Source organism: Falco naumanni, chromosome 8 (genome assembly GCF_017639655.2).
Source record: "Falco naumanni isolate bFalNau1 chromosome 8, bFalNau1.pat, whole genome shotgun sequence".
Lineage (NCBI taxonomy): Eukaryota > Metazoa > Chordata > Aves > Falconiformes > Falconidae > Falco > Falco naumanni.
Window position 1 is genome coordinate 41,123,350 of NC_054061.1, and position 26,793 is coordinate 41,150,142.

General features: G+C 38.8%; 1 protein-coding gene across 6 annotated transcripts in view; it reads left to right on the plus strand.

The window, feature by feature from the left end:
• Window positions 1-26,793, plus strand: part of SLC4A10 (solute carrier family 4 member 10) — a 162,018-nt gene that overhangs the window by 129,241 nt on the left and 5,984 nt on the right. For all 6 annotated transcript variants that reach the window (XM_040602741.1, XM_040602738.1, XM_040602742.1 and 3 more), the window contains 10 exons: window positions 8,145-8,250; window positions 11,103-11,264; window positions 11,509-11,622; window positions 12,116-12,277; window positions 15,043-15,294; window positions 17,211-17,279; window positions 19,686-19,859; window positions 20,508-20,630; window positions 24,063-24,130; window positions 25,748-25,864. In XM_040602741.1, coding sequence (XP_040458675.1) covers window positions 8,145-8,250; window positions 11,103-11,264; window positions 11,509-11,622; window positions 12,116-12,277; window positions 15,043-15,294; window positions 17,211-17,279; window positions 19,686-19,859; window positions 20,508-20,630; window positions 24,063-24,130; window positions 25,748-25,864 — 1,347 coding nt within the window. The remainder of the gene's footprint in view (window positions 1-8,144; window positions 8,251-11,102; window positions 11,265-11,508; window positions 11,623-12,115; window positions 12,278-15,042; window positions 15,295-17,210; window positions 17,280-19,685; window positions 19,860-20,507; window positions 20,631-24,062; window positions 24,131-25,747; window positions 25,865-26,793) is intronic.

Below are 26,793 nucleotides of genomic sequence, written 5' to 3' on the forward strand. Positions count from 1 at the left end.
CTACTCATCCCCTCCACTTTGAAAGAGATCTCCTTGTTAAGTGATTCTCCACAGCACTCCTTTTGTAGTTGATAGCTGGTCTACACAAGGTCTTCAAAATCTAGAATGGCTTACATGAAATCCTTGGGTGGTTCTGTTACAGTACATTTATGTGTATTGATACACTACACCTGAACAATCAAAACTTAAGCTGACCATATAGCGTTATAGTATATTATTTCCGTACCAGTGTTATACTGAATCCTTTCCTTGGCTGTATGCTTTTTTAACTTTGGAAGCAGGGTGAAGTGACATCCTAGAACTATTTTTCAGTGAAAACTTTAATTTAAATTGTTAATATCCTGTGTGGTTACATTACTTTTCTGCATGTTAAGCTCTACGTATGGCAGTTACATATTGTAGTACTGCTAAGAATGTATGGACTGTATACTGCACAGGCAGCTAGTAAAGACCAACCTTTATGAGTAACAGTTGAGGCTGACAAAACTACAATGTGAATATAAATCTATTTTCTAGACTTTCCTCTTGACAGAATGTTATCCTCCTGACGTACTATCCAAAGAAACCCCGTTATCTGAGATTTTTTCACTCTAACATCATTTTCCCTCCCTCAGATTCATTTCTATGTGTGTGTGAGAAATTGTTGTGCCGCTGAGTGCATTGCTTTCTGTTTTCCTCCTCAGCTTCACCAGCTAAACTATATAGACTTCCAGCTTTGGAGAATATACGTGGGTGCCTACTGATGTTCATGATTATCAGAGATGGGCTACTTAACATAATGACTCAATGGTCTAATTCAGGCTGGCAGATCTCATGAATAAATGAAGAAAATTTTTTGTCTTGCAATGACAGCTGTGCTTTGAAAGGGTTTCATGATACTGAGAATAGAACTTAACTGACAAGTCCATTTCCCACCAGTATTAATTATTTTGTTTCCAGTCTCTTCTCCACTGAGACTTTGATTTCATTGTTATGAATGTTGACATGAGAAGGATTATAGTAAATATAATGCCAGGGATATACAGGTGCTGTAGGTGTGAGACAGCAGAGAAGTTGTCATGTACAATACTGTTGTCCCCTTCCCATAGCACTTGTTAGACAAACAGAAGGACTTTGAATGTCCATAATTCACATGAGGATGGTATATTTGGAGACAACCTAAACAGGCATAGCATTCTGCTATTGATACAGTTTCCTTTAGCCTTGTAAATGCAACATAAAGAATACTTGTGCATATATTCTAATACCTTACTTTTAAAACAAAATTAGCGATGTTATCTTCCATTCCATCTTCTCTTTCTGTCTCTATTATGTGATCAGCACACTTGCAGAGCATACTCTGTAACTTCCTCCTCATATTACCAAATATGTGCTCTAATATTCAGTGAGACGTATTGTTTAAACAAGCATATTTTGTAATTTATTTGTCATACTTGCCTGTTATTTTTTTAATAACATAAATACTCATATTGAGGAAATCTCATTTTCTATCTTAAGTGAGCCAGAAAGAGATTTTTGCCCTTCTAGGAAGGGGAAATGCTACATTGGTTAATCACGAAGAAGCTGCAGTTGCATGTTTTATAGGTCAGATCCTTAGCTAGTATAAATAGATGTAGCTTGCAATGTGTGCGTGGTGGAAAAATAGGAGCTCCAAAACAGTACCTTATGAATTGGATAAAATCATCAATGCAAGTGCCCCTCCTAGTCTTGAAAACAGCATACTGAAAAATGGCACCTGCCTAGGGATGAATGGCCGTGAGGCTTTCAAAGGAGCTGCACCATTGAAATATGTTTTATTTACTCATGGAAACACTGTGCAAGGCTCTTGTCTAAAGGTCTTATGTTGGCTGTAATGGCAGCAGAATGGACTAGCACCACGCTGCATGTTTTAAATCTGTGTGGGGAGGAGAGCACACATTGACAGGTTAAAGAAAAGAAAATGGTGAAGAACAAGTCTGAAGAATCAGGGGTAAGAGGTGGAAATTAGAGGGGTTCCCCCACCTGACCCAGGTTAACTTCAATTGAACAGATAGGCCTAGGGAATAAATTTCTTGTTGTGTAGTAAATAAAATGTTATAGTCAGGATGAAACTGGTTTTAGTACAGAACCTTTCACTTGACTAGTTGTTGAGCAACAATGTTTATCTTCTAGTGCTGATCTGCAAAGGAGAGGGAAAATATTCCCCAAATTTACATATAAAATAAGAGTTTTCTAGTTTACTAAGCCATGTTCCCTTTCCGATTGTCAAGAGAAAGAGTGATAGTCTTTTTGGTGCTAGTAAGGACAGTAATAACTATTCCTTTCATGGAACAAAGACCACCACTAGTTGTCTGAGATGTCCTGAAGTTGCTGTTGTCAAATCCTAACTCTGTTCTTTAAAAACAGGATAAGTTGTAGGAAATGTTGTGCACAGTGAAGTTATCACAGAATGGTCAGGGTTGGTAGGGACCTCTGGAGATCATCTGGTCCAGCTAAAGCAGGTTCACCTAGATCAGGTTGCACGGAGTCATGTCCAGGTGGGTTTTGAATGTCTCCAGAGAAGGAGACTCCACCACCTCTCTGGGCAGCCTGTTCCCATGCTTTGTCACCCTCAAGGTAAATAAGTTCTTCCTCATATTCAGATGGAACTTGTGCTTCAGTTTTTGACCATTGCCCCTTGTCCTGTTGCTGGGTACTACTGAACCTGGCCCCATCCTCCTGACCTCACCCTTCAGATATTTTAGACATTGGTAAGGTCCCCTCTCAGTTTTCTCTTCTCCAGGCTGAACAGGCCCAGCTCCCTCAGCCTTTCCTCAGAAGGGAGGTGCTCCAGCCCCCTAATTGTAACCCTCCGCTGGACCCTCTCCAGTGGTTCCCTGTCTCCCTTGAGCTGGAAAGCCCAGAACTGGACACAGCACTCCAGATTGTGGCCTCACCAGGGCAGAGCAGAGGGGGAGGATCACCTCCCTCGACCTGCTGGCCATGCTTTTCCCGATGCGCCCCAGGATCCCATTGGCCTCGGCCACACAGGCACACTGCTGGCTCATGGGCAGCTTGCTGTCCAGAGCTGCCTTCCAGCAGGTCAGCCCCAGCCTGGACTGGTGCATGGGGTTGTTCCTCTCTAGGTGCAGGACCTTACACCTGCCTTTGTTGAACTTCATTAGGTTCCTCTCTGCTCAACTCTCCAGCCTGTCCAAGTCTTGCTGAATGGCAGTGCAGCCTCCTGGGGTACCAGGCACTCTGTCGAGTTTTGTATCAGCAGACTTGCTGAGGGTGCACTCAGTCCCATCATCCAGGTCATTGATGAACATGTTGAACAGGACTGGAGCCAGTACTGACCCCTGAGGAACACTGCTGACTACAGTCCTCCAGCCTGACTCTGCGTCATTGGTCATAACTCTGAGCTTTGCCATTCAGCCAGTTCTCAATCCATCTTGCTGTCCACTCATCTAGTCCACGCTTCCTGAGTTTACATATGAGGATGTTATGGAAGACAGTGTCAAAAGCCTTGCAGAGGTCAATGTAGACAACATCTACCACTCTCCCCTTGTCTACCCAACCAGTCATTCCCATCATTAGAAGGCTATCAGGTTGGTGAGGCATGATTTCCCCTTGGTGGACCCGTTGTCTGTTCCTGCTGGCTGCCTCCTCCACACACTTCAAGATGAGCTGAGTCCCCCTTACCCTTTTTAAAGCCTGGAGTGACATTTCCTCCAGTCCTCAGGCACCTTCCTGTCCTCTGTGACCTTTCAGAGACGATGGAGAGTGGCTTGGCAATAACACCCGCCAGCTTCCTCAGCGCTCGGGGGGTGCATGCTATCAGGGCTCATTGATTTGTGGGTGTCAGGTTTGTTTAAGTGATCTCTAACCTGATCCTCCTTGACCAAGGGAGAGTTTTCCTTTCTCCAGACTTCCTCTCTGGGAAACGAGAGGGCTAGCCTTGGCAGTGAAGACTGAAGCAAAGAAGACATTCAGTAACTCTGCCTTCTCTGTGTCCTTTGTCACCAGGGCAACACCTCATTCAGCAGTGGGCCCATGTTTTCCCTAATCACCATTTTCCTGCTGATGCACTTGAAGAAGCCCTTCTTCTTGTCCTTGGCCTCCCTCACCAAATGAACCTTAGCCTTCCTCATTGCCTCCCTGCACATCCTGATAACATCCCTATATTCCTCTCAAGTGGCCTGTCCCTTTTTCCATATCCCATAAACTTCCTCCTTCTGTTTGAGATTTGTCAGAAGTGTCTTGCTCATCCTTGCAGGCCTTCTGCACCTTTTGCTTGATTTCTTACTTAAGGGGATGCACCTGTCTTGAGCTTGGAGGAAGTGATGCTTGAATATTAGCATTAGTTATGATAGCTGCCTCAAGTTAGTGAAATTTATGAAACTGAGACTTGTGAAACAAAAGCAAAAAGAACTAGAAAAAATGTGGGGTGGTTGGGAGGACAAAGAAGAGAAGGGGGGGGCTGTTATCAGTGACCTATACTGTTACAGCTGGATTAGTGCTAAAGATTTAGCTGAAGCCTTGATCCTTCTGTAAAAGGGAGAGAGCTACAGGCTCAAGAGGGGATACCAGTTTGTCAGCCAGTCCTAAAATGTATTATTTCTAACCTACCAACCTACCTTTGTTCCCCATCCCATTTTGCCAAGAGTTTTTGAGCACCTTGGAAGATGTGAAGGCAATAAAGACTCCTTGCTCTGGTTATTTTTCTAGGTAGCAGGCTCAGGCCATTATTCTTCTGTTACTTTCTCCTTCTGTCAGTTCTGATCTTAGGACAGTTCTCCTGCAGTTTCCTGAAGACTGTCTCATCTGAAATAGTTTTTTAGTCTACCTCAAATTTATAAGCCACTTTGTAACAGGCTGTATTATGTTTAAATACCCTAGAAGAAAGTAAGCTCCACTGATTTCTGCTTAGTTGCAAAATACAGACATTTTAAATACAGGAGGGAGGGAGGGTGACTGGGTATCTCGTGACATTTTAGTTCTCTTAGCGCCTCCAGCTGCTGTGAAAACAAAGGCATGAGTCACCATAGACTGTCTGACATACATGCCATCCCATCATGGATGTCACACATAACTATGGGGTACATAGGCACCCATGTTTAGACACCCTGGATTGCTCCTGGGAGATCAAAATGTCTGGTGGTAGCTCGAAGTGTAAAGATGCAAAAAGAATTCTTCTGTCATCAGTGTGATGAAATGGGTATATTGTTGAGATTAGCAGCAGAGATTTTTTTTTTTTTTTCCACTATAGTGGCACTTACGCTCTTGCTACCACAACCAGTGTCAGGTTCTTCCCTGCCTATATTCTTGCCATGAAAACAGCTTCTTCCTAGCCATAATGAAAGAGAATCAAAGGAATCATTTTGTGCCTTTTAGCATAATGGAGATGATTGCTGGCTCCTTATTGCTAAAAGGCACGGGCGTATGTTGCTAAGTTGGTACTGTATTCAGAGCTGAATATATTGCTTAAAAAATGTGCTTATAGGTGTATGTATAGTCTCTTGCTCATTGATAATAACATAAACTCCATGCTCTCTTGTAGGGGGCAAGTGCTCAGCACTTTAAACAATTTTACAATAACTTAAGAGCATTTGAACCTCCAAGAGGCAATACATTTTTACTTATTTCAACCTTCTGAGTAATATTTTATCAAGAAAGTAGAAAGATGTGTTAGTAATTAACAGTTCAGTGTATTTTCTCCTGAGAGCTGACCTCTCAGAGTTAAAAATGACAAAGAGACTAAAAGTTTTAAAAGATTAAGGTAGAAATCCTTATTTCACTAATGTGAGTTTCTTCTTGCAGGTCACTTGTGTCGGGAAATAGTTATCACTGAAGCAATTACATCTGTTATGAAATGTCACATTTTGGTAGATAATCTTGTATGTTCCGGCACTGAATGGTACCTCCCGTTGTGTTTTCTGGGCTGGACATGGAGTGTCTTACTATCTCATATTTCCATAATGTTAAGCAATTAGTGTGATGCTGGAGACGGTTACACCATGATACAATCTCACATCAAAATATCAGCATAGAGTACCAAAACCAATGTAATGTTATGCATAGATCAAAACAATGAGATTATTGTTTGGATGATCTTCTCAAGAGAATGCAGGATCTGATCTTTATGGTTAGGGCCTAATTCTGCACCCATTCAGTGACAAAAGCTAGGTGCAGGGTGATTTTGGTCTGCGTGGGTGGTGTTTGCACAAGTCCATTGCTGATGAACAGTCTGCCATTGGTAAATGGCTGTAAAACTTGGTAAAGGCCAGACTGGAACGCTGTGAAGGGGGAAAGTGGTATTGATATGGAAATAAACAGGGCAATGATCTCATCTGAAGGTGAATTACTTGAGCTGTATTAAACTGTAGCTTCAATTGTCATGTTTCTGAGTAAGAAAATAGAACTTGTGGCTCCTCTAACTTTTAAATGTAACTTTGCAGTTTGCAGCAAGCGTAGCTGTACCATGTAGCGTTGGTGACATGCACAGTCTTCCCTTCTAGTGAGAAAGTGACTGTGATTGAACAGCCCACGTCACCTTGGCCTACTGTATTCAAACCCCAGTGGGCCATCGCCCAGAGTCTGGCCAGTCTGCGATCAGCGATGGACGGCAGGGGCCAGGGAGCTCCTGTGCTCACAGGAAACAGTAGTAACCTGAAATAGCCACCTCTGTATTGTTGCATGAACATCAAATATTCCCTTGCGATAACAGACGTACTGTTTGCTGACTTAATTATGCTACTGTAGCTCACTAGTAGTAATGTGCTTCATTTAACCCATTTTGTAGTATTTTAAACTACACATTAAACACACATTCATCCTGCACTAGGGGCCTGATCCAAAGCACGTGAAATATGTTTGAAAAATTCGGTCTACTTCAAGGACTTTTGGCTCAGGCCCTCTGTTTCTCTGAATGCTGTTGATTTTTTGTTTTTTGTTTGCTTTTTGTTCAAGCTAGGAGTTGCACAAAGACAACCTGCATATCTCTCTGTATATATTAAATGCAGCTGTTGTCACATGTATAGTATTGTAATTGAAATACAGTGGCACTATTCTGTACTCATAATGTAGATGGTAGAACTTATGTAGAAAATGTTTACAAAACGAGATGAGAATTCTCATTTTATGGAAAGATAAACAGCCACAGAGAAAATAGATGGTGTAGGTAAGTGAATAAATTTCATACTCTTCTAGAACTGGAATGCAAATGTACGCTTAGTGGCTCTCCGCTCTATAACCAGGTGTTATTCCTGTCCCCAAGTGCTCCTGAAAACTTTATCAGAGGGGAGAGCATAGAATTCATTTACGGACAACATAAGCATGTTAAAATACTAGTAGGATAGATAGTACTATGGATTTTTAAAGTGGGATTAGTTTAAAGAGAACTGCAAAGCACACTTGACATCTTGGAACCTGCAGCGTATCCTGCGTATTTTGAAGGCTTTGTCAAAGAAAAAACCTCCCACAGTTGCTTCAGATGCCTTAAAGACTTAATTTTGATTTTAAATTACCTATTTGCAGCACTGTCCTCCCACACTGCCTCATCACGTTTTATATGTTAAAATACACAATTTAAAATGAAAAGCATGCTTTTAAAGCAGCTGTGGGGAAAGGAAAAACAATGGATGCAGAAGTTCACAGAGCCTTTGGTGCTGGTGATCTTGCAGAGCCCTGACAGTTGACCAGGCAGTTTGGCAGATTTGCACGCAAAGGCATTCTGGTAAAGAGAAGGAAAGAGAATACAGGGAGTTTGCATTTGAGAAATGGATCAGCCTGGAACTGTGCATAGCATCTGATCCCCACGTAGGGAAGTGTTAGGTATAAGGGGGTGGAACAGGACTGGCACATTCTCGGTATTACAAACTGTGCTCAGAAGTGTCAATAGAACAGGAGGAAAATAAGTGGAAAAACATGCTGTGGACAGTGGTTTAATTATGTCACATTACGTACTATATATGCATATGCACTTCACGGCAAATTATACTGTAGTAATAGCACTAGCTACTGAAATACAAACCGCTTCAAAGCATGCATTTACTAGATTCATTTGAACTAAAGTTATCTGGCAAAGTAAAGCACAATTTCAATATGTCATAAAATTGATAATTAGGATTGGTATCTGATACGTCTTTTATTATTAAGGAACAAATATTATTTTGTCTCTTCAGATGCAATTGTATGGAACCAGAACATCCTAGCAATAAAACCTTACAATACTGGCAGGACTACAATATATCTGCATCCGATGTGCCATGGGGGAACCTAACTGTGTCAGTAAGTGGAATATTGGAACTTAATAGACAAAGGCATAAGCATAAATAATGTTGTCTATCCTACTGCAGCAAATATATTGAAAAAAATACCGTTTTTTTCTGATCGTATCTGTTCAAATAAGGCATATAATATACTTAACTGAAAAAAGATTAACATAGACTTTGTAGCATTATCTCCTTTTGTAAGCATTTTACAGCCTTTGGTAGTACACGTTAAAGCAAGTATGGGTATTTTGTGCCCTGCTTTGGAAACTTCTTGACACCCTAGCACAAGAGTTTGACTGAGATTAAGTCTAAACATGTCAAATGACAATGGATTTGTCCTAAATTCTGCCAGACAGCAAAACCAAAATTCCCTTGTGTAGAAAGACTCAGAAATGTTTATTTCCCCTAAAACATTCCTACAGCTGTTGGGGCTATAAAGGGGAAAGGAAGGGGAGAATTTTGTAACTATTTCTCTTCAGTGACCGAATTTCTCTCTTGTGTAGACCTTCAGTGTTAAGTATGTCTTAGTTGTGTAATTTTTTTCTGGAGGATTGGGAGCAAGCTACAAACAGTTTGGGGAGCTTGCATGGATATATCATTTGTTTCTAAACAGTACACTTTTCTGTGTTTAAAGGATTTATTACTTCAGGTTTGCCTTCCTTAAAGGAACACTTACAACTTGATTAAAATGCCGTATCGAGATCAGGCTATCACTTTTTCTCACATTGCACAGTCAAAGACAACTGAGTGCAAAAGACACCAAACTGAAGGCATCCTTTAAAACTACAGCTGAATAAACCTCATTGTAGATGTAACCAGATGAAATGCTTAGAAGTCGATTGAGTGGACCACCTCTAGCAGATACTGTTTTTTCTTTCAAAGGCAGGAATGCAGAACTGGTGTCCTCCTACCATGAGTTAAGCTAGAGATGCCTTCCATGGCTGCTCTGTCTTGGTATCAAGGATTGCTCAACTCTGTTGGTGTGGCAACAGCAGAGAGAAAGTTGAGAACTGCTGGCCTGAGTGATTCCAGCAGTCCAGAATGAATATACTCAAAACTGCAGCACACTCTAAGAGCATCTGTGCAGGGGCAGACTCCTCCTCTCACTTTCTCAGATCTCTGACAGTGTTTTTCAGAGTACATTTGCAGCCGAGGAGATTTAAAATAACAGATTTTGTTTTAACTATAAATGTAAAAGATCAGCTGCATTATATAAAACTCTTTAAAACTTCTGTGAAAGCTTATTACTGAAACTTGGGTTTACACGGGTAGCGGTATAACTGACCAACTTTTCCCATGAATGCCTACAGTTGTCAAAGAAATAACTGCAATTTTTCATACGTTCTTGTATTTAGTTCTTGCAAACATCATCAGGAAACTTCAATTCTCCTGTTCTAGAGAACTGCAGTAAAAGGTTAGACCTAGTTGTCTATACATATTTGGTCAGTCTCAGCCCACTGCCTTTTTTACTGCTTATTTCTTCCTGTTGTTTCATGTGTCTGATTTAAAAGTTTCAAGTTTCTGAAGATCTAGATTGGTGCTCTCTCTTTGAAACAACAGTAGGACCAACTTTTTTTTTTTTTTCCTATCTAGGACCAAATCAATGTGAGCAAAGTGTTTATTCTAATTGTGACAAAATAATTTTCAGTAGGTGTATGATGAAAGTCATGCTTGCGCTGTACCAACATCAAGGTCTAGCTTAGGCCAGGACTAGTTCTCTGTTTGATGTCCCAGAATCTTGGGAATTTCTTCTGGATTTCCTGAAAATTTTTTTCCCCACCTGAAACCTATGTTTCATGTCAGAAGTGCATGATATTTATCCCAGATTTACTGCTATATCAGTATTAAAAGTTTCGCACTCCTTTGTGTCAAAGTCATCAAGTAGCAACTGTTTTTTTTCCAAGCCAGCTTTTGTTCAAAGCCAAAGTTTCTCGTAACATGTCAAGCCACAGTATTGTGACGTAAGTCTCATGAGCTAATGACCCAGATCATTTGATACTAAAAGATCCTGATCTGGCAGGATATTGCTGCCTGGAATCTCTTGATTCTGAGTGCTATGTTTGTTTTTACTTAGTAAGTGCGGAGGGATTTGGGAAGGAGAAAGAAAGGACTGTGAGTCCAGAGCTCGCAGCTCACATTTTTAGAGCTGTTTATTTCTCTGCTTTTTACCTTGGAACACGTATGATTTTAGACAACTAAAGGTACTGGAGAATTACTAGACATGTTTTCTAGTATATGTGCATATTTGATCATATAGTATGTTGAGTAGAATTAATGTTACGGATTTTGAATTTTGGTGCATTTTAGCTGATCACTTTTTTTAAGAAAAAGATAATTTGTGGAATGTGCTGCCCCCATGTGGTATTAAATGTGTTGGTCTCCTTTTAGGCTAATAGCGTACATTCTAAGTAGCTTTTTCTTGAATTGCTTGGCTGCGAAGGTAAAACAAAAAATCAGTTACTGAGAATGCACCAGCAGCAGCCTTTCTCTTGGTAGCTTTTGAACCTCACTTCCCTCTCTTCGAAGGAATTAGGAAGTGCAAATCTGTGTTTGTAAACAGAAAGTAAGTATGTTTACTTGTTCAGTTTGAAATAAATTTGGTTTTATATTAATGCCTTTATGGTATGTCTTAGCGACTTCATAATTTAATACGGGTTAAAAAAGAGATTGTTTTGAGGGTTTGAGAGTTTTGCATGCAGACTAGATACAAATATTAGGAGTTTTAATTTTTAAAAGAATGAATATAGAAAAATGATTTTACTATTTCTAGTAATACAATCTGCTTGCAATTTAAGGAAGCAATTTGAAAGAAAATATGTGTAAGCATAGATATTTTTTAGAACACTACTACTTTGCTCTCCCTGATAGGAATGTAAAAAGTTCCATGGAGAGTTTGTTGGACGAGCCTGCGGTCATCACGGCCCTTATGTTCCCGATGTCCTCTTCTGGTCTGTCATCTTATTCTTTTCTACAGTAACGCTGTCATCCACACTGAAGCAGTTCAAAACTAGTCGATACTTCCCAACAAAGGTGTGTGCTGTTTTTTTAAGTCAGAAGTTGTCATTAGTCATGTGTAAGCATGAATCCCATCTGCCTTGCAAATTTAATTAACTGCTGGTGAAGTGGACACTGCATCTTTTCTCTGTTAGAAAATTGTATCAGAATAAGCATGATTTTAGCTGTAAGCATGAAGTGGCTTGAAACAATGAAGAAAAAAGAAATCCTAAATCATACATGAATGTTTTATTTAAAATTGTTGTTTCAATAATTGCAGGTACGATCTGTTGTCAGCGATTTTGCTGTCTTTCTCACTATTTTGTCCATGGTTTTAATTGACTATGCCATTGGGATTCCATCACCAAAACTTCAGGTTCCAAATGCTTTTAAGGTAATTTGATAAGTTGTACTGCCTTATTATTTTGACAAAGTAGGTGCTATAGTGGGTTTATTATTTTTTTTATCATCAGGAAATAGTGATAGTATTCTGAATTTTTCATGCTCACCAAGTACAACCTCTGATTAGTGGCCCATGTAAGTGAGCCTCTCCCATCAGGCTCTTTCATGCTTCCTAATGTCTTCTGTGTGAGGATGAACACAGCTCCAATTACCCAAATCCTAGACTAATGTAAAGTTCAGGGGGGCTCCTTCCAAATTCTGGGCTCATTGTATCAAATACAACCAAGTCTGTAATATCCCAGATGATTTTATTATATGTAATTTCTCTTTCTGCTATCATAGGAAGTTCTAGCATTTTTCTGTGCTCTTACATAGATTGATTTTAAAGGAAATCATAATCTAGTAATGTTTTCTTATGTATTCTTGTACAGTTGAACTGTAAATAATCCTTAGAGTTCTGACTGGTTATGCATGACTTTTTATAGCCCACCAGAGATGATCGTGGCTGGTTTATTACTCCTTTGGGGCCAAATCCTTGGTGGACAGTGATAGCTGCTGTAATTCCAGCCCTGCTTTGTACTATCCTTATCTTTATGGACCAGCAGATCACGGCTGTCATTATCAATAGGAAAGAACACAAACTAAAGGTATTCCATCAAAAGTTACATTTTTACTGTCTTTTTCTGCTTCATCTACTAGAGTATGCTGGTTTATTATACCTTATGTAGCACCCCTTTAAATTGTTATGCTTTTCCTCTACTAGTCTGTGTAGTATCTGAGCCCTGTGTCAGTCATTTGCTGCCTTGCAGAAGTCTTTATGAATGTAATTTGGAACAGAGATTCTGAATCAAGAAAATGCTTATTCTCTATGCTTTATTAGAAGTATGATACCCATTCACTTAAATAAAAAAATCTGGAAGTTAACAATTTCCTTAAGTACCGTAATATTAATTGCCTCTTTAGATACTGACAGTGTTGTTCTACTCTACTGGATTTTTTGATTTTGCAAAACTATTCAGAGGTTACCGTGTATTTAAGATTATTTTTTCCTCTCTTGATCCTTCTCTGTGGTTCTACACATTTTTTTTTTAATGCCCTTCCTATCTTGAAGAAGGGAACAGAATAAAACTGAGCTTTAGAGGCACAATGGGTTCCTAAAACAACATAGGACAACATCCTGCTCTGTTCTCTAACACTTTAGTTGCCTACAGATGGAGAGAGAAAAAGGGACATCACCCCTCTGAAAAACTGTTGGGCAAAATCTAGCAGCAGGTTTCTGTACATGTATATGCAGCGAGCTTAGGCTTTTTTTGACATACTTTTAATAAGCAGCAATCCAATCCCAAGTCACTTTAGCAAATGCATTTACAACCTTCACTTTGCACTGCCTCTTCTTGGATGATTGTGACATTTGATATGTTCTTTTTTTGCCCTCTTTGTCAGCCTGGCTCTTCATGTCAATCCATAGCATTGCATGTGGTTAACTTGACAGATGCAGGAATTTGCTGCCAAGCTTTGGAATGTGTTTTTTCAGCACTGGCATCTGGGAGTCAGATGGTCCTCCTGGCTGCCCCCTTGTCTTGCTGCATTTTAGTTTTGCTGGGGTCTGGTGTAGCATCACCTGTTGCTATGCTTCCTTTTCTTCCCATATGTCAGGTTCCTCAGATCATGTATGAATGTGAGGAAATGCTCTCGGATTCTGTATGCATTAGCAGATACATTCCTCATAAATGTGTCAGAAGGTAAAAAAAGGTGTCTCTGTTAAGATTTAGAATTAAACTCTTTCTCTGAGTGCATTGTGCATGTAACTAATATCTGTGTTTAACACATCTCTGAGTTTGTCAAGATGTGCCTTGGAGATAAGACTCAAGCACTTTTGGGGAGCGAGGGAAGGTTGCTAGAGTCGATTCTTTCAGTTTTCTTGACTTTATATGAATTCCCCTTTTTAAATAATGTAAGCAAATAAGATGGCATTTTCATTTTGATATGTGGCTTACATTTTCATAAACCCAGACGCTTCCCATTTTAGAAGTAAAAGTTGTCTTCAGAAAGAAATGATTTGTTTGCTTCCAACTCGTTTTCCCCTCTTTTTTTATACTTCCCATAGCAAATTCTGAATAGTGCACATTTCAGCTTTTGGCAGTCTCTGTAGCAAATCCTTCCAAGTTTAGTTTAGTTACTTTTTTTATGTCAAAAGGCATTTGCATGGGTTTACAGGCAAAATTACAGTTCAACATATTCACATTGTTTGCATGAGCATCACTGTTTCATCAGACCGTGACAGTGGATTTGTTGTTGTATTGCAAAATTTTGTGGAGATGACTAATTACCTGACTTTTTAAAGGAAAATAGCTTGAGCCCCTGCTTGCAGCTGCACAGTGATCTTGGATACTTTCCAAAAATTGAAAAGAAATTTCCCTCTCAGCTATGGTAACAGATATCTATATGACCACAATTGATACAGATCATTGGTCATTTCCAAACACAGGTTGTATTTGCAGGTTTTTACATATATCTTGAGATTTTACCAGGGAGTTTTGTCCACTACTACAAAAGCAAAGGAACATCCTCCTGTAGGTAAATTTACAGGGTATTTTACTACGACAGAGATGATCCAGACCCAAAGGTTTTGTACTGACTGTTCGTATAATTTTTTTTCTGATACTGCTTTTAAGTATTGAATAGGGAAACCAGTAAAACAGTACCTGATGATGAATATTATAGTTTAATGTATAACTTAATTATAATTTAATTTCTATTAATCTATAGGCCTCTGTTCTAAGATGAAAGTATGTTAGTGAAAATTTAACCATCCATAAAAATTTTACAAGGATTGATGTGGTTTTATGGCCGTTTATAGCATAAACTGACTTTGCAAATGTTAACTTAAAAATTTTTGTGTAGGAAAGAATCAAAATACATATTTTTCTGCCTCCTGTGTAAGGATGGATGGAGTGTCTATTAAGATTAGTGCAGTGGAAAGCTGGCACTGCAGCTGGATGTTCTGCTTACTGTTATCCACAGAAGAGATTTAGTTAAAACGAAAATGTGTGTAGTTTCCAATGTCCTACTAGTATCTCTGAAAGTAAAAAAAGATATTTGATGCCCATTTTAAAGTAGATTTATGATACATACACTTAACTCATAACTGGAATGAGTCTAATAACATTAAGCATTTCTTGTGAACTAGGAGGAATTCCCCTTAGATAACCAGTTTGCCATCACTGCTGACCCAACCTATGTGTAACACATAGGAGAAAGCTATTTTTTGCTACAAGTCCTTTTTTAAAAAGGATTATTTTTTTTTTTTATTAAATGTCTCTAATGGTTCATTAGGAATGCCTGCCAGGAGCGTTCTCCTTAATTCAGATGCCATTTTGTATCTTCTTGCTGTCATTACTTTCTTTAACAGAAAGGATGCGGATACCATCTCGACCTACTCATGGTGGCAGTCATGCTTGGAGTGTGCTCTATCATGGGATTGCCGTGGTTTGTTGCAGCCACTGTCCTCTCCATTTCCCACGTGAATAGCTTAAAACTGGAATCTGAGTGTTCCGCTCCCGGGGAGCAGCCAAAATTTCTTGGAATCCGGGAGCAGAGGGTCACGGGGCTCATGATTTTTATCCTTATGGGCTCATCCGTCTTTTTGACAAGTATCCTGAAGGTAATTTGGGGAAGTAAGGAAAAGCTAAATACTGCACTGCACTGAACATTTCACTGTTGTTACTGTATTATTTAATGAGTGCCCTTTCCGGGCACGTTACTAACTAGCATAATGTTACACAATGATAATCTAAAGCAGAATTCTAATTTTGCATAATAAAATTGCTAGGGATATCTAATATTTTTAAAACAAAAACCTTCTAATGGAGATCTGGCCTGACTGAAGTAAAAGGGTGTTCTGTCATTGGCCTGTAGTAATCTTCATAAGATTGACCCTTTGTCTACAATTTGGGCCCAAAGCAAATTATTATGAAATAGTCTTGCTAAATTACACCTGTAAGTAAATTTACTTAGAAAATTTAAAAACATTTTGTGATTTCTGTGTTATTTAAAAATATTTTCACAGTGGCTGGAGAAGTTCTATGGTTCCTTTCTTGGAAATGAACATGAAGATACTCTCATGCTCCCTGCATACTTAAGACAGCTCACCAGTGTCCTGAAACTGGGTGTCCAGTTATATGCATTATTAATACCATCTATAGACATAATACTTACTCTTTTTAAGAATTATCTGGCCTCTGTGAAATCAATGAGAGTTTTGCCACTAGCTTCAGTAGGATGAGAATATAGATTTCATTCACAGTGAAGGCAATAAGCCCTTAGAACTTGTACTTCCCAGTAGTATTGTATTATGCATAATATATACCATAAAACCTTCACTTTATGTCATGGTTTACCCCAACTGGCAACTGAGCACCACACAGCTGCTTGCTCACTGCCCCCAGCTGGGATGGCAGAGAGAATCAGAAGAGTAAAAGCGAGAAAACTCATGGGCTGAGATAAAGACAGTTTAATAGGTAATTAATAGCTGCACAGGCAAGCAAAGCAAAGCAAAACAAGGAATTCATTCGCTACTTCCCACCGGCAGGCAGATGTTCAGCCACCTCCAGGAAAGCAGGGCTCTGTCATGCATGACAGTTACTGGGGAGGACACATGACATCACTCCGAACGTCCCCCCCTTCCCTCTTCCCCCAGCTTTATATGCTGAACATGACATCACATGGTATGGAATATCCCTTTGGTCGGTCGGGGTCAGCTGTCCCAGCTGTGTCCCCTCCCAGCTTCTTGTGCACCCCCAGCCTGCTTGCCTGGTGGGGTGGGGTGAGGAGCAGATAAAGGCCTTGGCTCTGTGTAAGCGCTGCTCAGCAGAAACTAAAACATCCCTGTATTATCAACACCGTTTCCAACACAAATCCAAATCATAGCCCCATGCTAGGAAAAAGGAAGAAAATTAACTCTACCCCAGCCAAAACCAGCATGGTTTGAAAACACACAGAACACGCGTTTTGTGTATTTAGTATTTAGAATAGGTATTTATCTATGGAAATATCCTTTACCTACACACTGTATACTGGGAGCCTGAACATTTAAAATAGTGTCTTACAAAATAATTCCATAAAAGTAATTCACCCATTTTTAAATGCTTACAGAACAGAACATTTCTTTTAGCAGTATGAAGTATTTTGTGTATGTCTTGAACATTTCTCTGAGGATTATAGCTTTACTATTCAGATGCTCTGCTGAACATTCTTTCAAGTAAAGAATTTAAGTATATATCAAACACTTTCATTTTTCATGTAGTTCTGTTAATTTTATTAATAGTGAATAAAGTATATTGTAATAACTGGCAATATTTTTGTGAGGAAAACAAAATTGTAGAGCCAGATTCTTCTTTTGCTTTATACTCTGAGTAAATTATTAATTTGTAATTGAGTGACTCTGAATTTACAACTTGTCTGATTAATGCAGGCATATGGCACTTTGAATTTCAACTGTTTAGAATGTCTTTCTAGAAGCATTTAAAATTGTTAAATGGTATTTAATATGCTCTTCCCTTTCTCTGCTTGTTTGTGCAGTTTATTCCAATGCCAGTACTTTATGGAGTATTTCTTTACATGGGTGCTTCATCTCTAAAGGGAATTCAGGTAAAATGGATTTATGAAGTGTGTTAATGATGATGCTTTCTATAAAACGTGTAGCTATTCTTATTATATTATCTTTTGTGTATAATCTTAAAGGAATGTTGGCAACCTTACATTCTTGAAAGTGACTGGCTTAAAAATGAAAATGGATTCTGTCTAAATCGAGTATGCCCTTTAGGTAATGTGCTCCAATTTTTTATTTTTTAGGTGCCGATTTTTCTGGTCTCCCTTGTTAACAAGGGAATTTTGGCTGAGCCTAAAAACTGAGTAACAACTAGCAGGAGCTCTTCCCTCTCCCCTGCCTCCCCATTCACTTGCTTGCCTGCTGCCTTTTTAGCTTCCAAATTAGTGCCTTTGTAGTGGTAAGGTTGATCTTGAACTTTGCCTATATGAGGCTGTTGGCTAACATGCCCTAAAATTAACGAAGATGAGATTTAAAGATACTTCCTGTGCAAATAAATGCCCCAGGCAGGGAAGCGGAACTGCTGGGAAGTCGCATGCTACTTAATTTCTGGCCTGAGGGATGAAGGGCATGTCTAGTGGAAGGGCAGCACCCCTGCAGTGGCCTGCAATAGGAGCCCCCAGTGGAAGCCAGGCGCTCCAGCGTTCAGGTCAGGTTGGTAACGGTACCCCGTGTACCAGTTCTTCTGGATGACTGCAATGTTAAATGGCATGGTGTCAAATCTTATAGCCCATCTGACACAAACGCTCAGATTTTCAAGCGTGCCTTTGTTATTGATAGTTGAGGTATTGATACATCTTCCAATACAGCTGGGAAAGAACAACCACATGATGAAAATGTGAATTACACTGCACAAAAGGTTGTGAAAGAGCAAAGAAAATGCCTGATTGTTTCTTTCATTATGTTTAAATTTTTGATTGTGAGTTAAAAATGTTGTGGGGTTTTTTTACCTCTATTATGTATAGGCAAAGCTGGCAACATCTCTTATTTTTTGAGTGATGTTTTCTGTTAAGAGACTCATAATTCTGCCTAACTCTTACCATTTGGGTTGATATTCTCAGAAGTGTAGTTTTTCTTTTACTGAGGTTTAGATAATTTCAACTTAATATGGTTCAGCTGTTTCTTAGAACGAGGGTATGAGAAAGTACACTATTGAGGAGTGTTTTTAAGGCATGCTAAAATCTGGCTATCTTGACTTGGAAAAGTGATAGCATCCCCCTCCCTTCCTCCCTCCCCCAAGCTGGGACAAGGAATTGAGATTTGATAAGATGGCTTTTGTGGGAGGATGTGCTTTTTGCTGTTTCTGTGAAAAAGAAAACTGCTCAAATCTGGCCAAATTATAAGCCTTTAAAAAAATGCAGTTTGCACATGCTCAATAAAAATTCCTGAAACTTGAAATTCCTGAAGACTGTGTGAATATAGCATGGATCATCCATGCAGGGAGAAATGGTGCATCACCATCATCACTGTGCCATAGCAGCTTACGCAATGTCTCAGGTCAGTATGTGCCCAAACAGGTCTGAAAAACAAAAACCTCTCAGGTACATTCCTAATGGTATGGCAGTTGGCTTTCTGGCATTCTTTGTGGAGTTTTTGGTTCCTTTAGTTTTGGGTTTGTTTTGCTTTTGCTTTTGTTTTGCTGTTCCTGCTTTTGTGAAGAAAGTGCAATAGGGAAAAGAAAACAGCCTGGGATAAAGTGTCTGGTGAAGTAAACTGGGGAAGAAAAAAGGAAAAAAAAAGTGCTTCATCCTCATCCACAGGAGATAAAACTGAAGAGATCGCTCCATGATCAGCTTTTTGTGTGCTAAAGGAAGCATAGCTCAGTTGTTGAAAAACAAAGCTCAGAGTGTATCAGAGAGGCAGTGTAATAGTGCACGTGCCCGATAGGCTCAATCAGCTTCCATTCAGGTTGATTGATTCACGTCTGCTTTGAAGTCTTACTTTGAAGCCTGGCTTCGCCAAACTTTAAGAGTTCTTCACTTGAAATCTTAGCAGTGCTATTTTAAAGTAACTATTTTCTTTGTGTGTAACATATTAAGCAGTTACAAGCAGGGTGTTTCCAGGAGTATGACTATACAGAATGTAATTTAGCATCTCGGCACATCTGCAATAGAAATACCTAGGGAGACAAATCTGTATTAAAATTGAAAGGAACATAAGAAGTATGACTAACCAAATAATTAAACTTGACTTAATAGGATTTTCATTCTTAATCTGGTGGCTCAACCAGAGATCAGATGAGTCCTTTACCACTGTTGGACTAGTATAGGCTCATGGTTCTAACCGAGGTAGTCTTTTTCTGTGCTCCTGAACTTCTGCAGTTTTTGCCTTTAGAATAACAAGTCAGATTCTTAGGATATTCAGGATCTCTTAGGCAGTGCATGAATGTCAGCATAGATGAACCTACAGCTCATTTTGATGCAAACTTTTAAAAATTCCTCTTTCAGCTTTTTGACAGGATAAAGTTATTCTGGATGCCTGCAAAGCATCAGCCAGATTTTATTTATCTGAGGCATGTTCCTCTTAGAAAGGTCCATCTCTTCACTGTAATTCAGCTGAGTTGTCTTGTGCTTCTGTGGATTATAAAGGTTTCAAGAGCTGCCATTGTCTTTCCTATGATGGTATGAATTTTTTTTATTTCCTTTAAAATTTAATCTCTTTTCACTTGTGGATAACTATTACTGAAGGAAAAAAATTAATTGTGGGCAGGTAGTTACAATATAGCTTTGATTCAGTGTTCAAGGACAATTCATACTATATTAAGTAAGGAAAAATTTTACATAGACCTCTGGTTTGAGTCTAGGTTGCATTCTGTTTATATGTGTGGATAGCCCAATTGTATATTGTCTTAGGGAAAATTCTTTAAAAAATATTAAAATAAATATTTTATGTTTTTATTTAAGGAGTGGTGCATAATCCTTTTACAGAAAGAACATTCATTCATTAAGGAAGATTTTTCATTGTACTGAGGAGCTTGACTGATCTGTGTCTTGCTAGAAATAAAAGAAGAATCTGTTCTGCTGCTTAAGTGATCTCACCCATTATTTCACTAACTGAAAAGATACCTCAGTGATTGTTAAATGCTTCAAGCTGTACTTATCTGGACAAAGGAAAACCAGCTGTTGGCCTACCCAAATTAAAGGCTAAAGTTCTAGCTTTAAACTGTAGTCACTTTTGATTCCTCTACAAGCATATTTGTCAGTTTTACTTGCTTCAATTAATTAAGCAGAAAATAACTTCCTGAATTAATTGAATTTATATCTTTACAGGTTCTAGCTTTGGTATTTGTCCGAAAACTCATGGATTTCTTTTTTACTAAGCGGGAGCTCAGCTGGTTAGATGATTTGATGCCTGAGAGCAAGAAAAAGAAACTGGAAGATGCTGAGAAAGAGGTGGGTCATGGTTTCAGGTTTTTTTTTGGTGTGTAGCACTTTATCAGTTTTTCCTTTAGACATTTAGAGAAAATTCTGTAAACAAGGCATATTCCATGCAACAGACAGCCTTGTTAACAGTACGCAAAGTGTAATATTGTTGTATTTTATGTAAGTCCTTTTAAGGTTATGAATCTAATAGGCTTGGGGGGAATGTCTATGAAGATTCTTATGCTGTCATACTGTCATGTAACATAGTATCTGCAGTGCTCTTGGGGATTGTTCCAGAGACCCACTCAGATGGTGATGATGTGCAGGGATGAGCCTGTCTGTAGGAAGGCCCACAGATGCCGGGGGCACTTTGATGCTGCGTTGGGCCTGGTCTCATCCCTGCTGGAGATGCTGAAGAGAGCAGTGCAGAATTTAAGGGGCATGGCATGTCCCAGCTATATATGAGCCATGCATGGGTCACATGCCATCACCCTGTGCTCTCTCCGCTCAGCAGTGTCGTAAACCTGTGCAGTATCCCGATTACACACTGGGCTGGCATTTTCCTTCTGCTACTGCAGAAACAATTTACTTCCACTTTCTAATGAGAAGGTCAGTGACACTGCTCACCCCTGTTAACCAAATCCTCAGACTTCTACTTACAGCCTGTGGCATTACCACCCAGTTGACTGTTTTGGATCTGGGTTCCTTGTCTCCTTTCAAAGAATATGCATTTCAGATCATTTCTAATAAACTTGACACAGGACAGATTCTTACACATTTCCACTCAAAACGTTCCTGTATTTTGACAGCGAAACACTGATCTTTCTGATTGTAGCTTTCTAACCAGTTTTGCATCTATTTGATAGTGGTTTTATCCAGCCTCTGCTTCATGAATTGCTTGTTGAATTACATATAAAACTGTGGGAATACAAAGTAACTTTATGTGTAAGGGACTGAGGTCTTTGTCCTTTGTCCCTGGTATCAGCCACCTGATCAGTGTCAGGTGTTGTGGAACCTCAGCACTGGGCCCAAATAAATGAGGGACAAGTCTCGATGGAGAAACACTAACTGCAGGAGCAGTAGGTAGCATATGTTGGTGCCAGGTTATTTTCAATGGCAGTTGTGCGCCCTCCATCAGCACTTTTGAATAGTAGTGTGGTGTGAGGCTGTGGCGGCACTGGGAGGTGAAGGTGCAGGTAATGCCATGTGGGTTTGGTAGGCTGTGGTCACTTTTAGGCAGGAGTGCTCCGAGACAGTTGTGCATATGACCTCTAAGATGCCCTGAAGACCTTTGCAGAAAAGTCCAGGACCTGTGAGACATAACCTTTTGGTGGTACAAGGGTACTGCAAAAACTAGAAAATGTGAATGGATAAATCAGCAATTTATCCTTGGGGATGCCCTGAGATGCAATCTGAGACCAGTGAAATGGTGTGTGTAAGGATTCTCATTGGTAAGTCTATTTGCAGAAGTAGGACATGAGCTAACAATTTGAACATGTAACTATGAAAACTAGATTTCTCTGTCTTTAGGATTCATATGTGACCTTTGACAACTCACTGCCTCATCTGTAACCTGGAGAACTGTAACTTTGCTTTCCTTGACACGTTCAACTTATTTCATAGAATAAGTTTGGGGGAAAAGGTTTTACCTAGGTGATAAATATCATGGTGATTATTTTCTATTTATTATGTGCCTGTAAAACTACCAGGCTGAAATCAAAATACGTGAGTCATTGTTTTTCCCCTTGAATCAAAGCAGACAACTGGAGAGTCATTTCAGCACAGTATCTGTTGTCATCACAACTCAGAGTAACCAAAAGTAACCAAGGTAGCTCTCTTCTTGTGGGTCTGGTTATTGGAAAGAATTCCTTGTTATCCTTATGTTTTGGTTATATGTCGCTTTCCTTCCCATGCTTGATAGGATGGCATCAGAAAACAAAAATGGGAAAATCTACTGGTGTTACCTTATTTCATTCACTGTCTGTTTTGAGAGGTTATTTTTACATATTTTGGCATTTCTAAATATTTGGAGCTATTATTAAAACTGTTCAACTGTCAAAAACTTATGAAGCTGTGAAGCCTGGAAATGACAAAATTAACTAGTAATAAAACTTCTGACATGTAGCCTGAGGAATTAATTGGAGAGTTGCTATCACACGGCTTTTAAAAATAGAAGTATTCTACCCACAAGAATATTCAGAAATACAGTTGACAAGATCTGAAACTTATTTGATTGGATCCTAATTTCATCACTTAAGTTGTTTTTATATTTTTAGGCCATGTTTTTCCAAGGCTTTGTACATTTATAGCAGATATTATATATGCCTTCTCCTCACAGACCTCCTTTGGAAGCCACTTTGATGTTAATCAATTAAGTCTTTCTGAGACTGGAATGAACAAAGTGACTTCACCCAATTGGAGGAAAAAATGTTGTGACTTTTAAAATAGTTGTAATAGTAAAACATTTAAGAAGCAAATTGCTGTGCAGAGAGGATTCAAATTCTACTGTTTTGGAAAATTGTACTGGCTCTTCTAGCTAGTACCATCTCACCAGTGTGTGTGATGCATATGGGGTTTTGGTTCACCTGCCAGAAAATGGTAAGCCCTCTTTTTGGGAGAGCCAACTCACACTTTCAAACAGGCACCAGGGTAAACTGTTACAAAGCCATCTAATAAAGGGAGGAAACATGTGGAGGTCTTGGTGTGTCCGTTACGCTCACATACGCACAGTGCATCAGTTTAGGGCAGGATTTGATGGTTACATTCATGTGAAGGCATGTTAACCTCCTGGCTGTGGCTTTCCTTACCTAACAGGGGTGTGAGCCTTGAGAATCCTCCTGCGGAGCCTTGCGATGATGTCTGAAAGACAGAGACTTGTTTTACTTTGTTCAAGCAGGACATGGTGCTCGAGGGGTGTTGTTTCATTCTCCCCTCCCCCTAAGATAGAATTTCAAAATTTGTAACTATTTCACAAAAAGATTTTTGATAGATATATCTCTTAGTTCACTTCCTGCTACTCTCAAAAGTTGTTTCCCTGTTCAAGCTAAAACTAATTTTGGTGTCTTGTTTCCCTACCTTTCACTGCAATAAAACTTCATCAGTATTAAAAGTATATGTGCAAACTTAAATTTTACTACTTTAGTTTTTGGGTATTAACATTGCAATATATATATATCCTGTTATGCATGATATTTTAAATTCACCGTACAGCTGCTCACTCAGTGTTACTAATTTTACATCTTTATTGTTACAAGTGTCTCCTTTATTTGACATTGAAAAATACCATTAAGTGAAGATACTTCTTTTAAAATAGGAGGTTTTAAATGTTAAATTAAAAGAGTTGAAAAGTATCTTCAGAAATTCAAATAAATACTTAAAGAAAATGGAAAGAGGACCGAAGTACATAAATTTCACTTTTCACAACATCATATCCTGTCTCATGTCTAAATGCTTTCCTTCTAGGAAGAACAAAGTATGTTAGCAATGGAAGAGGAAGGGACTGTTCAGTTACCACTAGAAGGACATTACAGGTAAAATATACCTTTCCTCTTTTAGGTGAGTTGCAATTAAACAAATACACATGCCACAATATTTATTCTTAATGCTTGGAGGATGTTTGGTAGTAGGGTACAGATAGATGAACTGAACCATATACTGCAGCATTTAACAAGCTCAGCCCTTTTCTAGTTTTTTGATGTGATCTCACAGCCCATAGGAAAAGGACACCCAAGGGACAAGCTGAAGTTTTCCCTTGGGCAAGACTGCAGGATCAGGCTGTTCATAATGAGCCTTTGCTTCTGACATGCGCAGTGCAAAAGGAAGACGTAGAGCAGGTCAAATCCTTCACCCTGATGCTAGCAGGGACCCAAGAAAGGTTTTGAACACACCCCAGGAAAACTAGATTCTTACAGTATTACATTTTAAAACATTCTGATTAAGATCCTATCTGTGTGACATCGTAAGTGAATCAGGAGCTGTCCAGGGTAGGTGAGGCATAATGCAGGGTTGGCACAACTTAAAAACCCCATGTAAACCTATGTTTATAGATAGTAATAATGCATGTGGCCGGCCCATAAGGACTTGCTTTCATTTACAGTTTTCAGAAAGGAAGTTCTTAATAAAGATTTGAAATATCTGGTGATAGCATTAATTTGAGTTCATAGGAACACTATCTTAGAGTGGCATCCTTATATTTTTAACATGGTTACCCTTATGTCTCCTAAGGCAAATAACTGTCTCTGAAAAATCCCAGCCTATTTCTTATTTTGATTCATCACACTTCTAATGGTCTGTTCTTTTCATCTTCTGTCCATACCTTTTTTGTTCTATTTTATATTAGCAATACTTAGCTTAATTTATCTTGAGGTATGATCTCTATTATCTATAGCGTGTTTACTTAAGTAGAGTTGTGTGGATAATATCTGACCTCCTGTACTGTAAGAGTCACAGTCCTACAGCTAAAAAGAAGAGTCAAGACATTGGTTGATAAAGTGGTGCCCCAAAACACTGTGAAAACAAGTTTACTGAGGGCTTGCTGAGTGTCAAGCCATAAACCATGAGGTCAGGAATAATGTATAGGCAGGCCCTTAAAACTTTTAATACTTTATTATTCTTAAGTGTATGAATACATATTTGGAGCAGTCCAGGCAAAGCAAAGGGCATAATGGCTACAAAATGCTGCTTAAAGCTACTGATTAGCTTGTTTAATTGGGGTGTTTTTATTAGAACTCTTAAATCTTTGACTTTGTCAAGGCTTTTGATTGCTTTTAAAATTGTTTTAAAAGCAGGTGGAGTTTCAGAGCATTAAGCACTCTGAGAACTGTTAGAGCTCTTAGGACTCTTGTTTAGTCCAATGATGTCACTGGCATGTTGTGAGATCTTGGGCGATACTTAAGTTCACAGTTCCTCATTTTTCTCTGTCTGTTAGTTGGAAGTGACACAATATATTTTATTGATGTTACTCTGATTAATTGCTGTTGGAGGAGGAAAATACTAAAGTGCTAAGACATTTTAAGAGACTAACATTTCTTAACGTTGCACTTACTTATTGTCATCATATCAATTTTCATGGACTTTTGTAGAGTTAATAAGTGACAAAGACTGATCGCTCATTGTTTTACTGCGCATTTACTTTTATTCTTGCCTAGAGATGACCCATCTGTGATAAACATTTCTGATGAAATGGCAAAAACTGCTGTGTGGAAGACATTGTTGATATCCTCAGACAATGCAAAAGATAAGGAGTCAAGCTTTCCTTCTAAAAGGTTTGAATTCTTTTATATACTTTATATATTGGTGTTGTCAAACCAGTATTAGAATATTTTGCTAAGGATTACAAAGATTTCTAACATCTTGCAGTTTTATTTCTTGAGATTTCCTTTTATTTATGTCCAGTCACAGTATTTGGAGCTCAAAACACAAATTCAGGAAAAAAAAACCCCACTGCAAATATTTGCATGCTAGTTAGCTATGCTACCATGGAAAGTAAAGTTCAGCATGCCTGATGCTTGTGTAATGAACCACCACTCTACCCCTGGATATTGCACAACAGCTGTTGTGTTTGTTCTGCTTGCTTTTGTTCTTTCCTCTTGAAAAAGAAATAGTCATCACTACTCTGGAAATACCTATATGAGGAACCCAGTACTCTGAATGCAATCTACTAATATTTGGAGTGAATATAATTTTCAGATTGCATCACTTCTTTTCATTTTTCTGTCTACTTCACTTGTACTCAAAACAGTTAAATACTTCTAAATTTAGTCCAGACAAATGTAAAATGAAGCAACAAAGTTTTATGTGTGCTAAAGAGTTGTTATGGGAATAAGAAAATGTTAAATACAAGCACGGTGTGATTGCAAGAGGAATTTTCCTGTTTCCATAAATTTTAAATTTAACTATTTTCAACTTAATTGTTTCATATCACATTCTGTCATAAGCTCCTCTTCCCCAATCACTCTAGAACCTGATTCCCCAAAGGTAAGACCCTGTCCCTCAATTTTTCCCTTGATTATATCTTCCAATTCAAAGTAGTGCCACCTAGGAACCCAAATGACTTGACTCTGCGTAGTCTTTTGGGAAACAGAATGAAAAAAAATTGCAGGTAGTAATAAAATCCTTAATATTAAAATTTGGAATTTATTGTGTATTAAAAATAGAAATTGTAGATGTAGTATATATAAATGTTAAACTGAAT